General features: G+C 46.3%; 1 protein-coding gene across 1 annotated transcript; it reads left to right on the top strand.

Moving 5' to 3' along the window:
* The first annotated feature begins 1,830 nt into the window (after positions 1 to 1,830).
* Positions 1,831 to 19,056, top strand: LOC122172433 (butyrophilin subfamily 1 member A1-like). Its single transcript, XM_065565100.1, has 8 exons — positions 1,831 to 2,447; positions 3,282 to 3,398; positions 5,244 to 5,591; positions 7,721 to 8,002; positions 9,381 to 9,485; positions 14,680 to 14,700; positions 15,443 to 15,475; positions 18,354 to 19,056. Exons 2-8 carry the CDS (start codon positions 3,299 to 3,301, stop codon positions 18,863 to 18,865), a joined length of 1,401 nt encoding a protein of 466 aa, XP_065421172.1. The 5' UTR covers positions 1,831 to 2,447; positions 3,282 to 3,298; the 3' UTR covers positions 18,866 to 19,056.
* The last annotated feature ends 2,058 nt before the right edge of the window (positions 19,057 to 21,114 follow it).

The following is a 21,114-nucleotide window of genomic DNA, read 5'->3' on the forward strand; positions in this document are numbered from 1 at the left end:
ATGGGAAACCATTGCATATCCCTCTACAAATATTGCACTGTGATTGTCTGGGTCTGACCCCAGGAATGCACTGTCCACTTGTAAAGGAATAAAGAGAACATGGAGGGTTATGATTCATGGATTCAGTAACCTGTGGTGATGAACTTAGACAGGAGTGTGACACACCATACCTCAAAATAGCACCGTGTAACCCTCACATTCATTATTCATATATGGTTGTGATATTTCACACAAGCATGCCATGTAAGATATCATATGGAAGGTCATGATATGCTGAAACCCGTTATTCTGTCCAAATATGTATAGTTAGATGAGATTTTGCTGTATGGTTGTTACTGAAATATGCTCTGAATTTCAGAGTCTCTACTATAAAGGTCATGGTCCGCACCCAGGAGGGTGTTAAACGACCACTAGTCAACAGGGGAGCTGTAATTCAGTGACAGTTGTGCAAGCACCACACAGTGGGGACTTCTCAACCCCATGACTGAGTTGCACAAGACCACGCCAGGGGGATTGCTCAACCCTGTGACTCAGCAAAGCCCACCAGGCCATGTCTGGGCAAGTGTCTTCTTGGCACGTGGACTATGGATATAAAATAGGGAACAGTGGCATCGTGCTTTTGCCTTTCTCCTCCTCCACCTACACTGGAAGCAACAAGAAAACTGAGACATAGGCACTGACTCTGTGGGTGCTCCAGGGCTGGAGCACCCATGGAAAGGAATGATGGGGTGCTGAGCACCCACTGGCAGCCCCCCCATCAGTGCATCCCCTTCCACCCAGTGCTTCCCATCTGTCAGAGGCCCCACCAGTTCGTGCCTCCCCTTCCCTCCCAGCACCTCCCACCCACCATGGATCACCTGTTCTGTGGCATGCGGGAGGCGCCTGGAGGGAGGGGGGAGCGAGGGCAGGGTGTGCTCATGGGAAGGGGTGGAATGGGGCAGGAAGAAGCAGGGTGGAGGTGGAGCCTTGAGGGAAGGACTGGAGAGGGGGCAGGACCTGGGGCAGAGCCAGGGGGATCACCCCACGGCACATTAGAAAGTTGGCACCTTTGAGCTAAGAAGATGAAGACTTCAGTTGAGGAGGCTGGTCCCAGGCTTGAGAGACAAGCCGGTGTATTAAGAACTGTAACATCCAGTGTGGTGAGAAAATTGCTTGATCTAAATACTGCCGAGTGTAATAAGGTTTAAGATTTAGATTGTGCGCTTACCTTTTATTTTCTTTGGTAATTGTCCCTGAACTTTTATGCCTACCACTGATAATCACTTAAAATTTATCTTTCTGTAGTTAATAAATCTGTTTTATATTTTACCTAAAACAGTGTGTTTTCATTCCAGTGCTTGGGAAACCTCTGCTCAGTTTACAAAGGCTAGTGTGTGTCTTCTCCATGTTGAAGGTGGGGCGGACTGTGTAAAAAACGTACACTGGTCAGGCTTCTAACCAGGGCAAGACAGTACAGTTCTGGGGTGTACGGCTGGCGAGCTGGGGGGAATTGGCTGGTGCCTTTCTCTATGTGATTTGTGAGTGGCTCTGGGAGCATTCAGACAATCTAGATGGGTGTGGGGCTCCACATGCTGTTGTGCAGAGTGATAAAAGAGCCTGGATGGGTTTGCTGCTTGTCACTAGCAAAGCATTGTGAGAGACAGCCCAGCCGGGAAAGTTAAGGGGGCACAGCAGTACCCGAGTTCCAGGTTGTACCATGGGGATCCTGTCACAAGGAGAACACTATGTCTGCTGACCAATCAGAACCTAGAATCAACTAACGCAGTTTGATCCCTGTTTGACTCCTATCTGAGAACAGAGAGGGGTTGGACTTCAAACTTCAACCTTACAGCAATAAAAACACTGGCTTCACCAGAAACTCCAATGTAGCAGTACGAAGTTTGCTTGTTGCTTAAGTAATTAAAAGGTCAGTTTCCATTTGTAGCATGAGATGAAAAATATAATGGTTATTATGACAGTATTTACCAGTTCTTGAGAAGCAGGAAGCCGAGCCTCTTCAGAAATCTCATTGCCTTCTGCCAGACTGGGACACTTGGATGTCTGACTCTACTGCCACTAACACTGGCACGCTAGGAGGACTTCTTTGGGAGAGGATCCTTATCTCCAAACGATAATCAGGGTATGAGATGGACTGAAATCATCATAACTTTCCAGTTCCTTTTCTACTTTCTCTTTCTAGCTTGGTGAAGGCATTGACAGAGACACATTTCACTTCAGCGTCCAACAAAAAATAAACATCATTTTTGGCAGAAATACAGAAGGAAAGACCAGGATTCAGCTCTTTGTCTCTGTAATTTCTTACCAAGAATTAATTTTGCAGTCTCATCACTGAACGAGTCACTGACAATGTAAACTAAGTAAAGGAAAATGGATGAGGATTTTAGAAAACCTGTGAACACCAGAGAGAGCTCAAAACTGTTCCAAAGCTTATTTCCAGGATGTATCAGGTAAGTGAGCTTCTGTCACTTGAATACCATCTCCCTTGTTCTTTGATATCGCCTAGTAGACATTTATTACCTGTGTGAATTATTAACTGCAAAATGATCCAATAATCCCAGGATAAATGTGTCTGACTCTGAATACAAACTTTGCTTTTGAACTATATATTCAAAATGATATATCAGCTATTTTCCCCTCTCCTTTCATTGTAATGTAACTCCAGACTATTCTGGTTATTTGATTTAAGAATTTATTTCTTTGCTCCTACACTTTATTCACGAAAACTGGACCTGATCCTGCTCTCAATGCTTTTAAAGGGAGATTTGCTATGAATTAACTTACTGTATATTTCTGTTTTGTAAAATAAATTACAAACTCTTGCAAATCCAAGCTTATGGGAAGCGTCTTTCTCTGTGGTCCCTGTTACTTAATAGCTCTGTTTATGGGACTGAATCATTTTGCCTCTGATATGTTGAAAGAAAAGAAATGGGTAAAAAAAACCCTCCAAGAATCTTTCTCTCTCACACACACACATACACTGTTTCTCATTCCTTAAAACTTTTTTCTCCCTTGATGAAATTACTACAAACTTTTACACTGATCTGACTTTTTTTTAAATTGGATTTTGTAGGGCTGGGACAAAATCAGAGTCGTAAAGGAAACACATTTTCAACTGTAATTGAATGGCTGTTCTAACTCCATAATATGAAAGAATTCACTTAACAATATATTTATTCTTTTTTGATTTAATGTGTCCTCTTTCATGTTTGATGTTAATGATTTAATGTTAATCAGTGTTATGGTCATTATGATAAGTTTTTTATCCTCCCCCTGTTGTCTAGATCAAGTTACAGTGAAGATGAAGGTTCTCTCATTCTGTCACAGACCCAGAGCCAGCTCCCCTCTCCCTGGTTTTATTATTTTCTTCTTTACTTGTTATGTTCACAAGATGGAATCAGGTAGGAATCTGCCCCGTGTCTGCTGTTTCTTAGAGGATTTATTTAGGCCCCTAAAGTAACTTAAGAACATGTTTCACTCAAAGTCAATGTAACTACTCACAGTGTATAAACTTAACCACACAGCAAGATCAGCACCTTCATTATTCATTGTTTGCTCTGATTATGTTGCTACTGCTGGGTTATTTTATTTGCTCCTTGGATCATTCACAGGTCAGTTTCTTCACACGAGTATTTTTAAAAGATTGTCAAAGATGCCCAGAGCATTGGGTGGACGCTTATTGAAGAGTTTAATAATAATAATAATAAATAATAAAATCAAATAACTTAGTGGGTTTCAGATGTAAAAAAGATCAGAGCCATAGTCTGAGACTAATCTGCACAAAAACATAAGAAGAACCAGAATATAATGATGTCATGTGACTTTTTAATTGGGCCTGTTAGCTAATACATATATGTTAGGTGCAGTATACGCCATATTATTAGGCATTATGTGCACGGTAGTCCTATTATATACATTAGATAGAGAGAGAGTGTTGGGAAGTTAACTGAATGTATTATGTTCTTCCCACAGTTCTGTTCACAAATATGTAATACACCTCTACCTCGATATAACGCTGTCCTCGGGAGCCAAAAAATCTTACCGCGTTATAGGTGAAACCGTGTTATATCGAACTTGCTTTGATCCAGCGGAGTGCTTTACCGCATTATATCCAAATTCGTGTTATATCGGGCCGCGTTATATCGGGGTAGAGGTGTGTCTCACAACACTTTACAAATCTGACGTAAGCATTCACAAGAGAAAATAGGAAGCCTATCAAAGCCATGAAAGTTGTGTCCTAGCACTGGTTGGGATGTACTTCTACACCCACCTGGTTTGGAATGTGGTGTCCAAAACAGGGTAAAGGAAGGTACAGAACAACAAGTTAAGAAACTGGTGGGTTGGATCTTAGGTGATGTATAAAGTGCTTTTTCACTTCTAAACAGTAATGGTATAAGTATATGTGGGTTTGGGGTGTATTTTTCAAGCACACCTTCTGTGTAAGGTGAGCACGTTGCAAGATAAGAATTGCTTCCCAGGAGGAGGGTATGGATGTCTCCTTTTCATAGCGTACTGTTTTGTCTTTAGGCAATAATTTTCACTATGTTTGGTTATTTGGTCTCTTGAGCATGTGAAGCATTGAACCATAACAGTCCCACAACTGGCTCTAGCAATATGGGTGTGTCTCAGGAACACCTTGGTGACAGAACACCAAATATGGCTGGCCAACCCTACCCTTTTTTCTGCTGTGGCCCAGCAAATTTCATGGCAATGTCAGCAAACGTGTCAATTTGAGAGCACTTACAAAAATGGGCTGTTGAATAGTAAGCTTGTCTCAACTATACACTGAGCACGTCCATTCCCAGTTCTCTGCCTCAGTTTCTCTGATGTGTGACTGTGACATGGATTGAATACAGCTGTCTTCAGCTTCCCACCCCATGTTAGCAGTGTGTGCTTCTGTCATGCACTGAACCTACCAATTCTCACCTCCCCACTCTGTCCATGCTCTGTGCCTGGACCATGCGCCAAACTTGCCTGTTATCAGTTCCATACCCCATCTCAGTGCTGAGTGCATGTGCCATACACTGAGGCTGAGTGTTCTTATAACAGAGCCCCAGTCCTGCTGCCCATGAGCGCTGCTCTCTCTTAAACATTCAGGCTGAAATGTTCCATGCCAGGTGTCCATCTCTGGCTGAACTTTTTGGAAAGTTTGTCTGAAATGGAACCTGTTGGATGTGTCCTTCATATCAAATTCCCACTTTCCTCTGAGCTGCTTTTCGTTGTTGTTGTTCTGGTGCATTTTCCAGCAAAGTTCACAGTGATTGGACCCCATAACACTGTTGCTGCCATCCTGGGTCAGGAAGCTGTGTTACCCTGTCACCTGTTCCCCCGGATGAGCGCTGCAAACATGGAGGTGAGATGGTTCCGATCTCAGTTTGTACCCTTTGTGCACCTGTATCGTGATGGGAAGGATCAGTATGAAAGGCAGATGCCAGAATACCAGGGAAGGACGGAGCTTTTGAAAGCCGGACTCACAGATGGAAATGTTCCCTTGAGGATTCTCAATATCAGACACTCTGATGAAGGAAAATACCACTGCTTTGTTCAAGATGATACTTTTTATGAAGAAACCGTATTGGAACTGCGAGTAGCAGGTCAGTGGCGTGTGACAGTTTTAGCTTTGTGCAGTTTGCTGGGTTTGTTCTTTCCTATTACAACAACTGTGACTCCCTGCTTGTGATCTATTTTTACAATAACACAGTGTATCTAACTTTCAGCAAACAGCCACTTTCATACTAGGGAAAACATGCTGGAAACTTTCCCAACATGTTATTAAAAACATTTTCAGGATGGCCAAGGCACTTTCTTGCCCAATCTTAATTGACCCCAAAGCAGTCTTTAGTTAAGAGGGAAAGGACTTCTGGATGCGTATGGTCTTCCAGTTGCTCTGCATGCATTTCTAGGATGTGGACTAAGGTGGGACTGCCAGACTTTTATGGCCTTTCTCATTGGTTCACTGTTGGTTGTTGCTTCGGGGCATAGTTAAAATCAAATGCAGTGTTATTATTTGCTGAGACTGTATAATAGGGATGGTGGTGGTGGGTGTGATGGGTTCCCCCCAGGGTGCCACCTGGAACTGAAGTACAGCTGAGCCCTCTCTTTCACCAATCTGGGTTCCCTCTTGCACTGTGATGTTGTGACAAGCTGCAAAGCCCTCCACACTTGCACTCACACCAACATCCTCAGGCAGGGACCACACCCAGCTGTGTTCATGAATGCATCTAGCCAGGCACTCATGAACCCACAATAGCGAGGCTTCAGCCAAAACACCCCCCAGCTCCCCAACCTAAAACCCTGGAGCTGTACCGTCCTGCCCTGGTCAAAAGCCTGACCAGAAAAGATTATTACAATTGCCCAGTTTGCCCCTCCCTCGATGTGGAGAGGAATATGCACAAAACCTTTGTTAACTGAGCTGAGATTTTTCCCAAACACTTCACTCAAACCACACTGTTTTAGGTTAAAAATATAAAATAGATTTATTAATGACAGAAAGACAGATTTTAAGTGATTATAAGTGATAGCAAACAGATCAAAGTAGATTACTTAGCAAATAAACAAACACACACTCTAAGCCTAACATACTACACAGGATTTGAATCAAACAGTGTCTCACCCTGTTAGATAGTACAAGCAGTTTGTAGATGTTTTATACACAGGCAGGATTTCCTTCTTTCCCACCTGGGACCAGCACTTCCCCAGTTCAAAGTCTGTGCTCTTCCAGAGCTATATCCAGATGTGGAGTTGTGAGGAAAGTGAGGCCTGTTGGTGATGTCACTTCCTCCTTTTATCGTTTCTTCAATATGGTGGGAACCCCTTTGTTCCAAGCCAGGTTCCCAGCCCAGTTTGTGGAAAAATACAGGTACCAAAATGGAGTTCAGTATCATGTGATCTAGTCAGATTCCTCTGCATACTTGATGAGTCATGGCAACCATTATCCATAGGCTGTCTGAAGTGTCCCCCGGTGAGGACAAGACTTTTCCATGTCCTATTGTTTTTGCTGATGGGCCATTAGCATTGTCTAGCTTCTTCACTGTTGTACCTGAAAGGCTAGTTGTGGGTTTTACCCAGGACAAGCACATTTGAAATACAGATGCATAATCAATATTCATAACTCCAGATACAAAAATGATACATGCATACACATAGGATAACTATACTCAGCAAATCATAACGTTTCCATTGACACCTGACATGACACATCTTGTATAAGATGCTACATAATTATATCTTAATCATATTACTATGGTGAATATGGAGTGCAGAGTGTCACAATGGGGAGGGGAAATTATGCATTATCCCTCTTAGACAAGATTTAGCATTTGTCTCCTGCTGCTTTGACACTGCAATTATGAAGCCAGTTAGACTTTTTAAAATAATAAATATATCTACCCAATGCACTAATGATCAGATTTTCAAAAGTTCAGATCCTATTCAGGTATCTACGTTGTCATATCTCCAAAGGTGCTCAGCACCCAGTTGCTCCTGTGTTCAGACAACATATCGCCCACTGACTCAGTGAACTTATTTTAAATATTTGTTTATGTTTTTTGTGTCCATGAATATTGGGATTTCAGCCATTCCAGTATTCACTTATCTGTTCTACTGACTACCCACATGAATTAGTGATTTGTAGTGTGAGTAAGGGATCCACAAACTGTTCCTCATCCCTTCTGCTTTATAAATGAATTCAAGGAATTGACACCTTTATGTATTTTCCCCTTAGGTCTGGGCTCTGCTCCTCTCATCTCTGTTGAGGGTCACCAGGATGGAGGGATCCGGGTGGTTTGTCGATCAGCTGGTTGGTACCCAGAGCCTGAGATACAGTGGAAAGGTCTCAATGGGCGACGTTTACCATCACTCTCTGAAACTAAATCCCAAGGGTATAACAACCTGTTTGAAACAGAAACTGTGATCATTGTAACAGAACATTCAAACCAAAACTTGTCCTGTTGCATCAGGAACACCATTCTCAATCAAGAAAAGGAATCAGCAGTTTATATGGCAGGTCAGTTACCATCCAAATCCCACATTGAACTCACCACCACTAGAAACAAAACAAAATATAGGAAAACAAGAACTGAAACGTCTGTGGTGGATATTTCATAATCCACATACAAACATAGAAGGTGGGAGGCTGGTGTTTTTACAGGGTCACAGCTTAGGCAGTTTGGTTCCCTTCATTGTGAGTATTCAGTCTAACAAAGTTTTGGGTTTCATGTACATTTAATGTTAAGTTTGACTTTTCTGATATTCTAGAATGCACATACAGACACAAACTTCCAACCTTTTGAAAAGAAAATTTCACTCAATCCACTGACACAGTATGTTTCTGAAATCTTAACTTTATCTTAATAATTTCTTTTTTAATGTGGTACATTTTGTAATGTGCCTTCTTCGTGATCTTCTTGCTCCCCCAACTCATTGTTCATTACTTGTGTGAAATGTCACCTCAGTCATGTGATGTTCTTTCTACTGACATTCAATGGGACTTGTGCTCCTTAAGTCACTTTGGTCTGGATCCACAAAGGGACTCATTTTACCCTTGTCTACACACAAAAGTTGCACTGATTGACTATTTAGATAATTAATGATACTTGCTTGGTTGAACACTCATATAAGTTTCAGAGGGCCCTATATAGATTTAGCTCCAGTCAATTCCTTACCAACTTCAGCTAAATGAAGGTAGGGCACTATTAAGCTGATTTATGATTTAAGGTTTTGTGCATTAATTTATTCAAATTGGTGCAACACTCATATGTTGTCAACTCTTCAACCAATTTAAGAATGGCCACATAAGAGGGATGCCCCAGTTTCACTGTATCAGAGCACAAACCCTGGGCAGAGAAAGCTTTAAGTACATTTCAAAAATTCCATCCTGGTTGGATGTCTGAATCACTATGAACACAAGAACAGTAAATGAAGATTAATTCATTTGATACAGAATTGTTTGGAGAAATTGTGGTTATGATTCCTTCAAATATTGGGGGATAATAGTGGATTTTTCAAAAATATTCTAATTAATCTGACAATTTCTGAATGTTGCTAAACACTAAGGATTAAATTCTTTGCTGGTGTAACTCTATTGAAGTCAGTGTTCTTTTATGAGCAAAGAATTTGCCCTTGAATTCTACAGCTCTCTGAATAGCAATGGATCAAATCAGGCCAATTTTTTCCAGGATAAATCAGTGTTAAATCTATGTTGAATGGAGCCATTTTAAAAATCATTTTCTGGTATTATGTGTAGTGTAGACATGGCCATTCTTTCACTCTTATCTCACAAAAATCCTGCTGGGTACTATTTGTGTATTTGTATGGAATAAAAACGTCTGATTTTCATCCCTGTTTCCAAACAAAGGCAATTTCTGAGTGTGTGTGTTTTTCAGATCCATTTTTCCCGAAGGTGAATTCCTGGATGGTGGCTCTGAGTATGATCTTAGTGGTTTTGTTTGGTTTCATTGGCCTCACTGTTTATCTCTTTAAAATGAAAGGTAAATATCAGAGGGAGAAATATACTGTATATAAAGGTTTTATTTTAATAAATAAATAAGAGGAATTTCGGAATTTTATATTAGAAGAACGTGTGACCTGCTGATCTTGTCCTAAATAAAAAAGAAGAATTTATGTGAATTTATTAATAGAGGGTGGGGGGCAGAGGTGTGTGTGTGGCGGGAGGTGGGGGTATTGATAGAGCAGGATGGCAGAGTTGGGGTTGGGAAAATAGGAGGAAGGAGAGTCTTCAGCTATCAAACTGAACCAAAGAATCAGATCATAGCAGATACGTCTGTGTTCTGCTCAGTTCTCCATCTCCCCCTCTTCCCAGTTCTCAGGGGGTTATCACTGTCTGTCTCTGTCCCGCTTGAGACAAGATTCTGCAAAGCCTAGCCTGTTATATTTGTACTTCAAAGATCATTTTTGCTAACAAAGTGTAGTGCACCTCGATATTACAGTGATCAGCCCAATAGAAATGCCCCTGTGGTAAATCTGTAAATAAACACATTTCTTCCTCAGATGGTAAAAAAAATCATATCAACTGTCACATAACTCAGACACAGCTGTCCATGCTCCGGGTTCACTTTGCCCATAAAGAATATCTGCCCAATTTCCAAATAAATTGGACTTGTCCCTCCATGCTCCTAATGAATTTTGTACCTATTGGATGTAGTAGTTTAACACTGTTTCATGAGGCAGGGAGAGGAAAATAATTTATATTTATTTTTGTATTTTTAAGGGAAACTTACTGAAGAAGTTGGTAAGTTTCAATTTCCCTTTTTCCACAAATACAAATTTTGACTACAAAATTATATATAGACTTGTTGGTTTCTTTGATTTATTTTTATTTCTCTGTGTTTGTTGGGCAGGGGAGGGTTGATGTGTGTGTAATAGGCTGCACCATTTTAGGGCCCTATTGGATGTTACCAGAGAACCCTCTCCCTTTAAAACTCCTTCCAATTAGGGGGTGAGGTTGGCATAGCTACATGTCTGAAGGGTGTAAGTTTTCAGTGCAGACTAGTCCCTGGGTGCTGAGCTAGCCCTGGGGTCCACCCCCAAATAGCTGATTGGTGGCCAGCTGGTGAGCACTGAGCACCCCCTATTGTTTTCCTGTGGGTGCTTGAGCCCTGGAGCACCCACAGAGTCGGTGTCTATGCATCGGTGAGTTAGGTGGCCTAGTGCTTATCACACTTAGTGCTGCCTCCCAGTGGGTAGGTCTTGCAGTTCTGACCCTCTTTTAATCAGAGGTGCAGTGAGGTAGGCAGTGATAGGCGAACCCGGGCCCACCCACTACACCCGGCTCTGACCCAGCACCCTAGGAGGATCGACAGTGTCTGGCCCCCAAAGGTATCCTCCTAATAACCCTCCTTGGGTCACTTCCTACTGGCTGCTGGTCTTCCCCAGCTTCAAGTACAAGATAAGGTGAAAAGAAAAAGAAAAGGCACCAAACCATCAGCCCCAACCGGGCCTGAGTGTGTAGTCAGTCCCTCAGGGAGGCTGCTCTGGTGCCCTTGTCAGTAACCTTCAGGGTAGGTCTGTCCTCCTCCCATGCTTCTCCCTTCTGAGCTGGGTTGCTCCCTTTTCAACCCTTTCAACAGCTGGAGAATGATCTGCAGGGCTGGAGGGGTGGGGTTACCTGGGCCCAGTACTGTTCTTTCACCCTGTCATGCCCAGTGTGGTGTTTGTATACCCCCTCACATACCCTCCCCTCACACTCTGGCCTGTGGTGTCCTGGGGCTGGTTTGTGTCCCCACCGTCCTGTGATAAGTCCACATATATATTTTCCATGCCTGAATGATGTACCAGTTGAAAGCTCTATGGCTGCATTGAGAGATACCACTGCCTAAAGCTTTATGGCCTGTCATTGACTTCAGCCAGTGAAGTGGTGCATGGTCAGTTACTAGGTGGGAGGGCTGCCCCCACAAGTAATAGCATAGGGCATCGATGGTTTGTTTCACCTCCAGGGCCTCCTTTTGATGACCTATTAGGCTACCTCATGTGGGAATAACTTCCAGCTGAGATAGAGAGTAGGGTGTTCTCCTCCGACTTCCTGAGATAACACTGCTCTGCGTCTTACATTGGATGCATCTGTTTGGAGAATAAAGGGCTTTGAGAAGGCTGAGTGGAATATTACTGGCTCCTGGGTCAACAGGTCTTGTAGTGCCCTAAATGCCTTGTCACAGCTTTTGGTTCAGTGGATCCTTTTGGGTGCAGTGCCCTTAACCAGGTCTGTCAACTGGGCAGCCATGGTAGCAAAGTTTGGGATGAACTGTCAATAGTATCCCGCAGGCCACTAGGGCTTGGACTTTTCCACCAAAGGTCATAGCTCCTCCCACGCCCCCCGCCACAACATACCCTAGGTAAGTGACTTCTTGGGTGGCCAGCTGACACTTGGTTGGGTTGGCCGTCCAACTTGCCTCCTTGAGAGCCTGAAAATACCACAGTAACATGCTTCATATATTTGGCCCAGCTCTCACTGTAGATGATGATATCGTCAATGGAGGTGGCCGTGTAGGACCCATACAGACACAGCACTCTATCCATCAGCCACTGGAAAGTGGCTGTGTCCCCATGAAGTCCAAAGGGGATGGTTTTTAAACTGGTATATTCCATCATAGGCAGATTGTTTAATTGTTGTGGAGTTGTTTGCTTTTAAATGTACCCTTTTTATTTATTTATTAAACATGTTTTTGTTTTTTGCATACTTTTTTTTTAATGATTATTCTCATTGGGGGGATACAACTTTATAAAATGTGGGGAAAAACTAATCTGGATAAATTTCACACAAAAAGCTAATTTGATTAATTGGTAAGCAATAGAGTAATTGGGTTTGTTTAGTCTGGAGAAGAGAAGGCTGAGGGGGACATGATAAGAGTTTTCAAGTATATGAAAGGTTGTTCCAAGAAAGAGAGAGAAAAATTGTTCTCATTAACCTCTGAGGGTAGGACAAGTAACAATGGGCTTAAATTGCAGCAAGGGCGGTTTAGGTTGGCCGTTAGGAAAAACTTTCTAACTGTCAAGGTAGTTAAGCAATGGAATAAATTGCCTAGGGAGGATGTAGAATCTCCATCATTGGAGATTTTTAAGAGCAGGTTAGACAAACACCTGTCAGGGGTGGTCTAGATAATACTTAGTCCTGCCACAAGTGCAGGGGATTAGACTTTCAGTCCTAGGATTCTGTGATTTGAATAGAATCACAGAGTTTATAACCAGAAGGGAAGACCAGATCATCTCGTCTGATCTCCTTAAGAAGAAACTGAATAGAAATAGTTTCTAAGCCTTATCGTATTGATGATAATGAGAAATAAAACATAAGAAAAGGGAAACAACAAACAATATGTATATTTCTATTTGATTTTTAGGCAAACAAGATATAGAAATTGGTAAGTGTCATTATCCTTCCTCAGACAAAATTTATTTTTGTATCAAATTGGATCCTGAAGTGGGAGCTTGTTTAATTGTTGTGGAGTTGTTTGCTTTTAAATTTAACTTTTAGAGTTCTGTTGCAATATTTAATCTGTTTTTGTTTGTTTGTGTGCGTGTTTTCTGTTATTACTGTTTTTTGATTGGGAGTTTAGTGTAAGTTCATAAAATGTGGGGAAACACTAAATTGGACAGATTTCACACCAGAATTTAATTTGAAAAACCGATAAGCAATAGAATTACAGACTTAAAGACCAGAAAGGACCCCTGCATCCTCTTCTCTGACGTCCTGAAGAGAAGGTTGATTTCTCTCAGCCTTCGCTGTCATATGCATGAAAAATAGAAATAAAATGTAAGCAAATGGAAACCCCTAACAAAAATATATCTTTATTTCTCTTTCATTTTTAGACCAACGAGATAAAGAAATAAGTAAGTGTCATTATCCTTCCTCTGACAAGAAACATTTTGTAGCAATTTGGATCCTCATGTGAGAGTTTGTTTAACTGTGGTAGAGTTGTTTTCTTTTTAATTTAACTTTTCAAATGGTTGCAGTAGGAAATATTTTTTTCGTTTCTTTGCTAGCGTGCTTTTTTCTTATTTTTATTATCATCTTTTAGGAGAGTGTATAGGGGTTTGTTTTGTAATGTAACTTTATAAAATGTGGGGAACGACTAAACTGAATGAATTTCCACCAAAAGCTCATTTGAAAGACTGATAAGCAATAGAGTCATAGAGTCACAGTGTTTAAGACCAGAAGGGATGACCAGATCCTCTAGTCCAGTGGTCCCCAAACAGTGGGGCGGGCCCCCTAGGGGTATGTGGAGGAATGTTTGTGGGAGCGGTGCGAGCAGGGCCCTGGCCAGCCTCTACGGGGGGAAGGGAGGGAGCACCACCCAGCCCCGCTCTGCTCCCACCCCAGCTCCAGCCCAGCACCAGCTCCACTTCGCCCCCTGCTCCGCCCCCAGCCCAGCTCTTCCCTCATTCCCTCTCTGCCCCCAGGCCAGCTCCACCTCTATTCCGAGCTCTTCTCTTATCCCCAGTTCTTTGCCCAACTCCACTTTCAGCCCAAGCTCATCTGCTGAGCCGAGTGTACAGTAATGGGGTGGGGGGGTCACACACAGATTCCATTACTGGTAAGGGGGGGAGGGGGCAACAGAAAAAGTTCTGGCACCACTGGTCTAGTCTGACCTACTTAATAGGTCTGAATAAAAATAATCTCTCTGTCTTAACTGTTGTAGTGATGATAAAAAGAAATTATACATAAGAAAAGGGAAACTTGGAACAAACAATATGTGTATTTCTGTTTAATTTTTAGGCAAACTACATATAGAAATTGGTAAGTGTCATTATCCTTCCTCTGACAGGAAATATTTTGTACCTAATGGGTTCCTCATAATTGTTGTGGAGTTGTTCGCTTTTAAATTTAACTTTTACAATTTTGTTGCAATATAAAACCTCTTTTTGTTTGTTTTCTTGCTTTTTATTACTATTCTTTTTTTGGAGGGGTTAGTGTAATTCTGTAAAATGTGAGGAAGTGCTAAACTGGAGAGATTTCACACAAAAAGCTCATTTGAAATACTGATAAACAATAGAGCCATGGAGTCAGAGAGCTTAAGATCAGAAGATACCACTGGATCCTCTCGTCTGACGTCCTGAGGAGGAGGTTGATTTCTCTCAGCCTTCACTGTCATATAGATGATAAAGAGAAATAAAACATAAGAAAAGGGAAATGCCTAACAAAATATATCTTTATTTCTCTTTAATTTTTAGAGAAACGAGATAACGAAATAAGTAAGTGTCATTATCCTTCCTCTGACAAGAAACTTTTTGTACCATTTTGGAGTCTCATGTGGGAGTTTGTTTAATTGTGGTGGAGTTGTTCGCTTTTAAATTTATTTTTTTAAATTGATGCAATAGGAAACCTTTTTTGTTTGCTTGCTTTTTATTATTAATTATTATTATTATTATTATTTATTTTATTATTATTATTTTGGGGGTGGGTTGTTTTGTAATGTAACTTTATAAAATGCGGGGAAAGACTAAACTGGATGAATTTCACACCAAAAGCTAATTTGAAATATTGATAAGCAATACAGTAGTAAAGTAGGTAGTGGCCAAGAAAATATGGCCGGGGAGGAATTGTGGGAAGGCACTGCAGGACTATCAGCTCCTGAGATGATTAACCTCCCTCCACATTGCAACGTGGGCAGGTAACCAAGCTGAATGAAAGTGGTACCTGAGCTAAAGCCAATACTCAAAGTCTTGCCAGCCAGCCTGGGTGTAAAGCACCACCAAACCTGAGTCAGAGTTTTTGTGCTTGTGCAATAAACAGGTTGGGGTAAGAGCCAGGTAAGATCCTGGCCTAACTCTGCAGTGAAGATCCACCCAGGGAGAGAGACACACAGGCAACCCAGTGGAGGTTCTGATGCACTTATAACTTTCTTTCTCCGTCAGTGTATTAGTTTGTACAATATTGAATCATGCAATACTTGTTCAGATCTGCTCTCATCTCTAATTATGTGGTTGTTTTTAGGGTGGAGAAGATCTGTGGCACCTGTAGAAGAAGGTAATTAAAGATCATATTTTATCAATGTCCAAATATCAGTTCCTATGAGGCACTGTGCCTCTTTTTCCTTGAATGTGGGAGTGGATGTGATAGTTTAGGGCAGACCTCCCCTGCACCCTGCATTCCACGGTGCATCACAAGGTGAGACGGGGTTTGTGCCTAGGTCTTACCACACTGTAATGAATCTACGTCATATTGCATCTGCTCTTCCTGCCCCTCCACCACCTGCATGCGCACTGCACCCTGCAGAGATCTGTGACAGCAGCTCCAGTGGGACATGCACCTCCACAGCCACTTCTCCAGGGGGAGTTTGTTTTATCTCCCTGTGCTGATGGCTGATCTCCAATTTCTCTGTTTCTTCCTTCATCTTTTCCCCTCTGAAGAAGGCCAGGAGCTCTGCCATGACCCCACGCTGATGGGGTGAGCAGGGACTGTGTCTGTGTGTGACCCTTGCTCCAGTCTCCAGCAGAGGAACAGAGCCTTGATCACAGACAGGGGCTCTTCTGGCTCCATTATACACATCTGGGGAGCTCCTGTGATCAGAGCTGTGAGCTTGTCTCTTTTCTCCTGTCTCCATCCACCATGATCTCAGCATTCTCCTGTCTCTGGTAAACAGGACGTCACTTTAGCCTCCCCATCACTAGCATGACCCTCTCCCTCTTTCCACCAGCCACCTATTCTGTACCTCCCCCCACACTTGTAGCTTCTGCCTCATTCCACCATGAACCCCCTTCCCTTGTGTTAACCCCTCACTCTCTGCCTCATGCTAATGTACTTTTGTGCTGTGACTGCTGCTGAGCAGTGAAATTCTGGGCATGTTCAATCCTGGTACCGTGTGGCCTGTTGCTGTCCGAGCTGTGACATTCCAGAGCAGGCCGGGTGCAGTGGGGAGGCCCCATAGCAAAGTCCAGCATGGGGCAGCTGGGCCACAGTGAGATTCAAGGTGGGGCGGGAGGGGAGCTCTCTCAATATTCAGTGAGTTGTACCATCTGCTGGGGCTCCCAGAGTCTCTAGTCCCTTCCCCAGGGAGAGGTGGGGGCAGGAGGGGAAAGATTCTGAGTCTCAGGCCTGGCGCAGCCGATACTTTCACCCTGTCACTGACTGTCTCTGCCAGGGGAGTGACTCCCCCCAGCCCTGTGCTGAGATCTCTGAGCTGACGGGCAGGGCCGGCTCTAGGCACCAGCAAAGCAAGCATGTGCTTGGGGTGGCACATTTTCAGGGGCGGCATTCCGGCCATCTTTTTTTGTTTTTGTTTTTTGTTGCTTCGGGCGGCAAAAGCCTAGAGCCGGCCCTGGCAGCAGCAGTGCGTGGTGCGCGCAGGAAGCCCTGGGGCTGCTACGGTTCACGCTGTGGGGGAGCAGCGCCCGTACCTTGTGGCTGGGCCGAGCAGGAGATACTCGTGCTGGGGGCCGCCCCGCGGGGTACAGGGAGTCACCTGCAGGTACTGCAGGGCGGCCGCCCCCGAGTGCCGCAGCCGGGGCTAGGCGAAACAGCCCGAGCTGCCCAGGGACTGCAGCAGGGCAGCCAGAAGCAGAAGCAGCAGCGGGGCCATTGAGGGAGGGGTGTTGCCATGCAGGGCCTGCATCCCGCTCTCCGGGGCTCCACTCTCTCTGGGGCTACCCTGTCCCGGCTCCTCAGCCCCCTGCCGGGGCGGTCCCCCAGCTCTGCCCTCCTGGGTCCGGCCGGTCCTGGAGGTGGGATCCCTGGCTGGAGGGACCCTGGGCTGAGGCGTGGCCCGAAAGCCCCACTGCTTACCCCGACCCTGCCAGCGCCGGACTGGCTGGAGGCAAGGGGGGAGTGGGCGGAGTCAGCACTGGGTGGGGGGGGGAGCCCAGGGCTGGGGCGGCAGGGGGTGTGGGTGGGGGGGAGGAGAGAGCCCAGGGCTGGGGCGGCAGGGGGTGCGGGTAGGGGGGGAGAGAGAGACCAGGCCTGGGATGGCAGGGGGTCCGGGTGAAGGAGGGCATTGGTGGGGGGGGTGAGAGCCCAGGGCTGGGGTGGGGGGCAGACAAAAATTTTTTTGCTTGGGGCAGCAAAAAACCTAGAGCTGGCCCTACTGACGGGTAAATCCTGGAGGAAGGAGATTCCCTGAGTCACTGTCCAGCTGGGGCAGATCCTGTCATTGACACCATCAAACCCTCCACAGGGCCGGCTCCAGGCACCAGCTTAGCAAGCAAATGCTTGGGGCGGCCACTCCAGAGAGGGGCGGCACGTCCAGCTATTCGGCGACGGGTCCCTCACTCCGGCTCGGAGTGAAGGACCTCCCGCCGAATTGCCGCCGAAGTGCCACAGATCACGATTGCGGCTTTTTTTGGGGGGGTGGGGGGGCTGCTTGGGGCGGCAAAAACCCTGTAGCCGGCCCTGGGTGGCACATTTCTAGAGGCGGCATTCTGGCGCTGGCCATCATAGGCGCCGACTCCCTGGCATGGGGGAAAAGTGCCCCTACTACCCCAGCTCGCCTCCGCTCTGCCTCTGCCTGCTCCCCTGAGTGCGCCGCCGCCGCTCCGCTTCTCCCCGCTCCCTCCCAGGCTTGCCGCTCACCAAACAGCTCTTTCACACAGCAAGGACAGGAGGGAGGGAGGAGAAGCCGAGGGGGGCGCTCGGGGGAGGCGGCGATGGTGGAGTGGAGGTGAGCTGGAGCGGGGAGTGGTTCCTCTACCCCCCTGTTACTTCCTTTGCCCCCTCTGTTACTTCATGCACCCCCCCACCCTAGCTCACCTCCACTCTGCCTGCTCCCCTGAATGCGCCGCTGCTCCGCTTCTCCACCCTCCCTAACCTGAGAGGGGTTTTTTGCTTGGGGCAGCAAAAATCTTAGAGCCGGCCCTGACCCTCCCTCAGGGCAGAGCTGTGACCCTCATGGTCTGATTCTCTCTCTCCCCAGCGAATGTGACTCTGGATCCAGACACGGCTCATCCCAAACTCGTCCTGTCTGAGGATCGGAAAAGTGTGAGATGGGGAGGCATGTGGCAGCATCTGTCCAACAACCCTGAGAGATTTGACACTGTGTTCTGTGTGCTGGGCTGTGAGGGATTCACCTTGGGGAGACATTGCTGGGAGGTGGAGGTGGGGGATGGGACATTTTGGGCTGTAGGGGTGGCCAGAGAGTCTGTAGGGAGGAAAGGATGGATCAGCCGTAGCCCAGAGGGAGGGATCTGGGCTGTGGAGTGGTGGTGGGGTCAGTTCCGGGCTCTCACCTCCCCTGTGACCCTCCTGCCCCTAACCCGGGCCCCCAGCAGGATCCGGATTTGTCTGGACTGTGAACGGGGTCAGGTGACATTTATCGATGCTGGTGATGACACCCAGATCTTCACTTTCCCGCCGGGCTCCATCCCTCGGGAGAGAATCCGACCCTGGCTCTGGGTCTTGGGACCCCAGCTCAGACTGTGTCCGTGATACTGGGGACCCTGAAATTAGCATCTCTTACCTCACACACCCCAGTCTCTATGAATCTAGAGGACTCCCATCTATCCAGCCTCTGGCTTCTCATCTCTATGACCCCTGGAAGCTCCTTCCCCTCCCTGCATCCCCAGAGATGGAAGGGGGGTGAAGAACCCCTGTAGCTGCAGAAGGAGCAGAGGGGCCCTGAAGGGCAGAGGTGGGGGCTGGGCAGGGGGCAGAACTAACAGCCGGGCTGGGGACAGGTGGATGTGGGGGTGGCGGCGACACAGCATGAATCAATCAGGGTTTGGGGGGTTGGGGAGAAGCTGGAAGCTCTGCAGCAGCAGGGAGCGGTTTGTACAGATCTGTGTCATTAGGTCTCATTGGGGTCTCCCAGCCAGAGCTCCTGATGCAGGGGCCCAAGGCACTTTCCCCTGTAACTACGGGAGAGCTGGTAACACTGGATGGGAGAGTTCAAAAATCAGAAGATAAACCAGAATACATTGTTTGGAGCCCTCGTGTTTTTGGGGGGGGGGCAATTTCACGATCGTTGGCTCTGACTCATGATTATTAAGTTCTGGGATTGGTAACACTGCGGGAGTCATTGATTGGGGGGGGGCAGGCTGGGCTGAAAAAGAGAAAACCCAAGAAAAAGATAAAGTAAAACAAGAAAGGGTGAAAATTAAATATCAAAACAAGGAAAGGAAAACACTCTGAAGAAGGGAAAGAGCCAGAGGCAGTGAGAGGGGAAGGGATAAATTCAGGGGAAAGAATGGAGACCATGAGGGGAATGATCTGTGACAGGGATCAGAGGAGAGTGGAAGACACAGAGAAATAAACAGGGATGGGAAATGAGTGCTAGAAAAATGGTGAGTACAAATGACCAGTGTGACAGAGAAGGGGGGAAAAAAGGGACAGAGAATTATAAAACGTCACTGAAGGTGCAACTGTCACTCATTTATTTCATTTGTTACTTCCTTGACTTTGTTGCCATTTTAGTGTCATTAAAAATAACTGTTCCCAAAACCTGTGGGTCTGTTTTCCATTGTTGTGGGTATTGAAGCTGCTTTCAGCTCCTTTGCACTCTAAGGGGTATTTACAGTAAATAAAGCATGAAAGACAATTCTGATTTGTTCCTTTTGAATTTTCCAGCTGCAGTTGTTAGGGGCGGAGTCGTGGGATTTGCTTCCCTACTTGGGCCCCCTGCCCCTAACTGCCCCCCCAGAACCCTACCCCCTACCTAAGCCTCCCTGTGCCTTGTCCCCTGACTGCCCCCCCCCCGAGACCTTCCCACCCTAACTGCCCCTCTAGGACCCTCCCTGTCCCCTGACTGTCCCAAGCCTTATCCACACCCCCACCCCCAGACAGACCCCCGGGACTCCCACGCCCCATCCAACTACTCCCCACCCCCTGACAGACCCCCCTCCCAGAACTCCCAACCCATCAAACCCTCCCCCTGCTCCCTGTCCCCTAACTGCTCCGATCCCTCTCCCCACCCCCGCCCCCTGGCAGCCCCCCCAGAACTCCCAACCCATCTATCTCCCCCCTGCCCCTGACAGCCCCCCAGAACTCCTGACCCATCTAACCCCCCCACTCCCTAACTGCTCCGATCCCTCTCCACCCCGCCACCCCCTGACAGCCTCTCCTAGAACTCCCGACCCATCTAACTCTCCCTCCGCCCCCAGACAGATCCCCAGGACTCCCATGCCCCATCCAACCACTCCCTGCCCCCTGACAGGACCCCCAGAATTCCCGACCCATCTAACCCTCCCCCTGCTCTCTGTCCCCTGACTGCTCCGATCCCTCTCCCCACCCCTGCCCCCTGGCGGCTCCCCCCAGAACTCCCGACCCATCTATCTCCCCCTGCCCCTGACTGCCCCCTGGGACTCCCCTTACCACCATGCCACATGGAGCCAAACCAAACAGGCTGCTGAGCACACAGCCCCTCCCCCGCAGAGTGCTGAGGTAGCAGGAGGAGGGAAGTGCGGGAGGGGCTCTGGCTGCTGGAGGCCAATGGGAGCGGCTCAGTTAGGCCCAGCTGCCCAATCAGCCGTACCCTCTGCATGGGGGGGAGGGGCAGGGAAGGGAAAGGAAGGGAGGGGGGAAAATCCTGGATCTTTTAACCTTATTACCAATTCCTCCCGGATGGCTATCTAAAGACGAAAAAGCCGGACATGTCCGGGGAAATACGGGCAGATGGTAACCCTATGTGGTGTCCACAGGAGAGTTCATGGGATGGGACCTGCTCCGAGAAACAGTCTCTG

Source organism: Chrysemys picta, chromosome 12, assembly GCF_011386835.1.
Source record: "Chrysemys picta bellii isolate R12L10 chromosome 12, ASM1138683v2, whole genome shotgun sequence".
In the NCBI taxonomy this organism is placed as follows: Eukaryota; Metazoa; Chordata; order Testudines; family Emydidae; genus Chrysemys; species Chrysemys picta.

Coding starts and splice junctions, on each gene's coding strand:
- LOC122172433 (XM_065565100.1), top strand. CDS start 3,299: ATGAAGGTTCTCTCATTCTGTCACAGACCCAGAGCCAGCTCCCCTCTC. Junction 5,592..7,720: donor ATTGGAACTGCGAGTAGCAG/GTCAGTGGCGTG, acceptor TTTTCCCCTTAG/GTCTGGGCTCTGCTCCTCTC. Junction 8,003..9,380: donor ATCAGCAGTTTATATGGCAG/GTCAGTTACCAT, acceptor TGTGTTTTTCAG/ATCCATTTTTCCCGAAGGTG.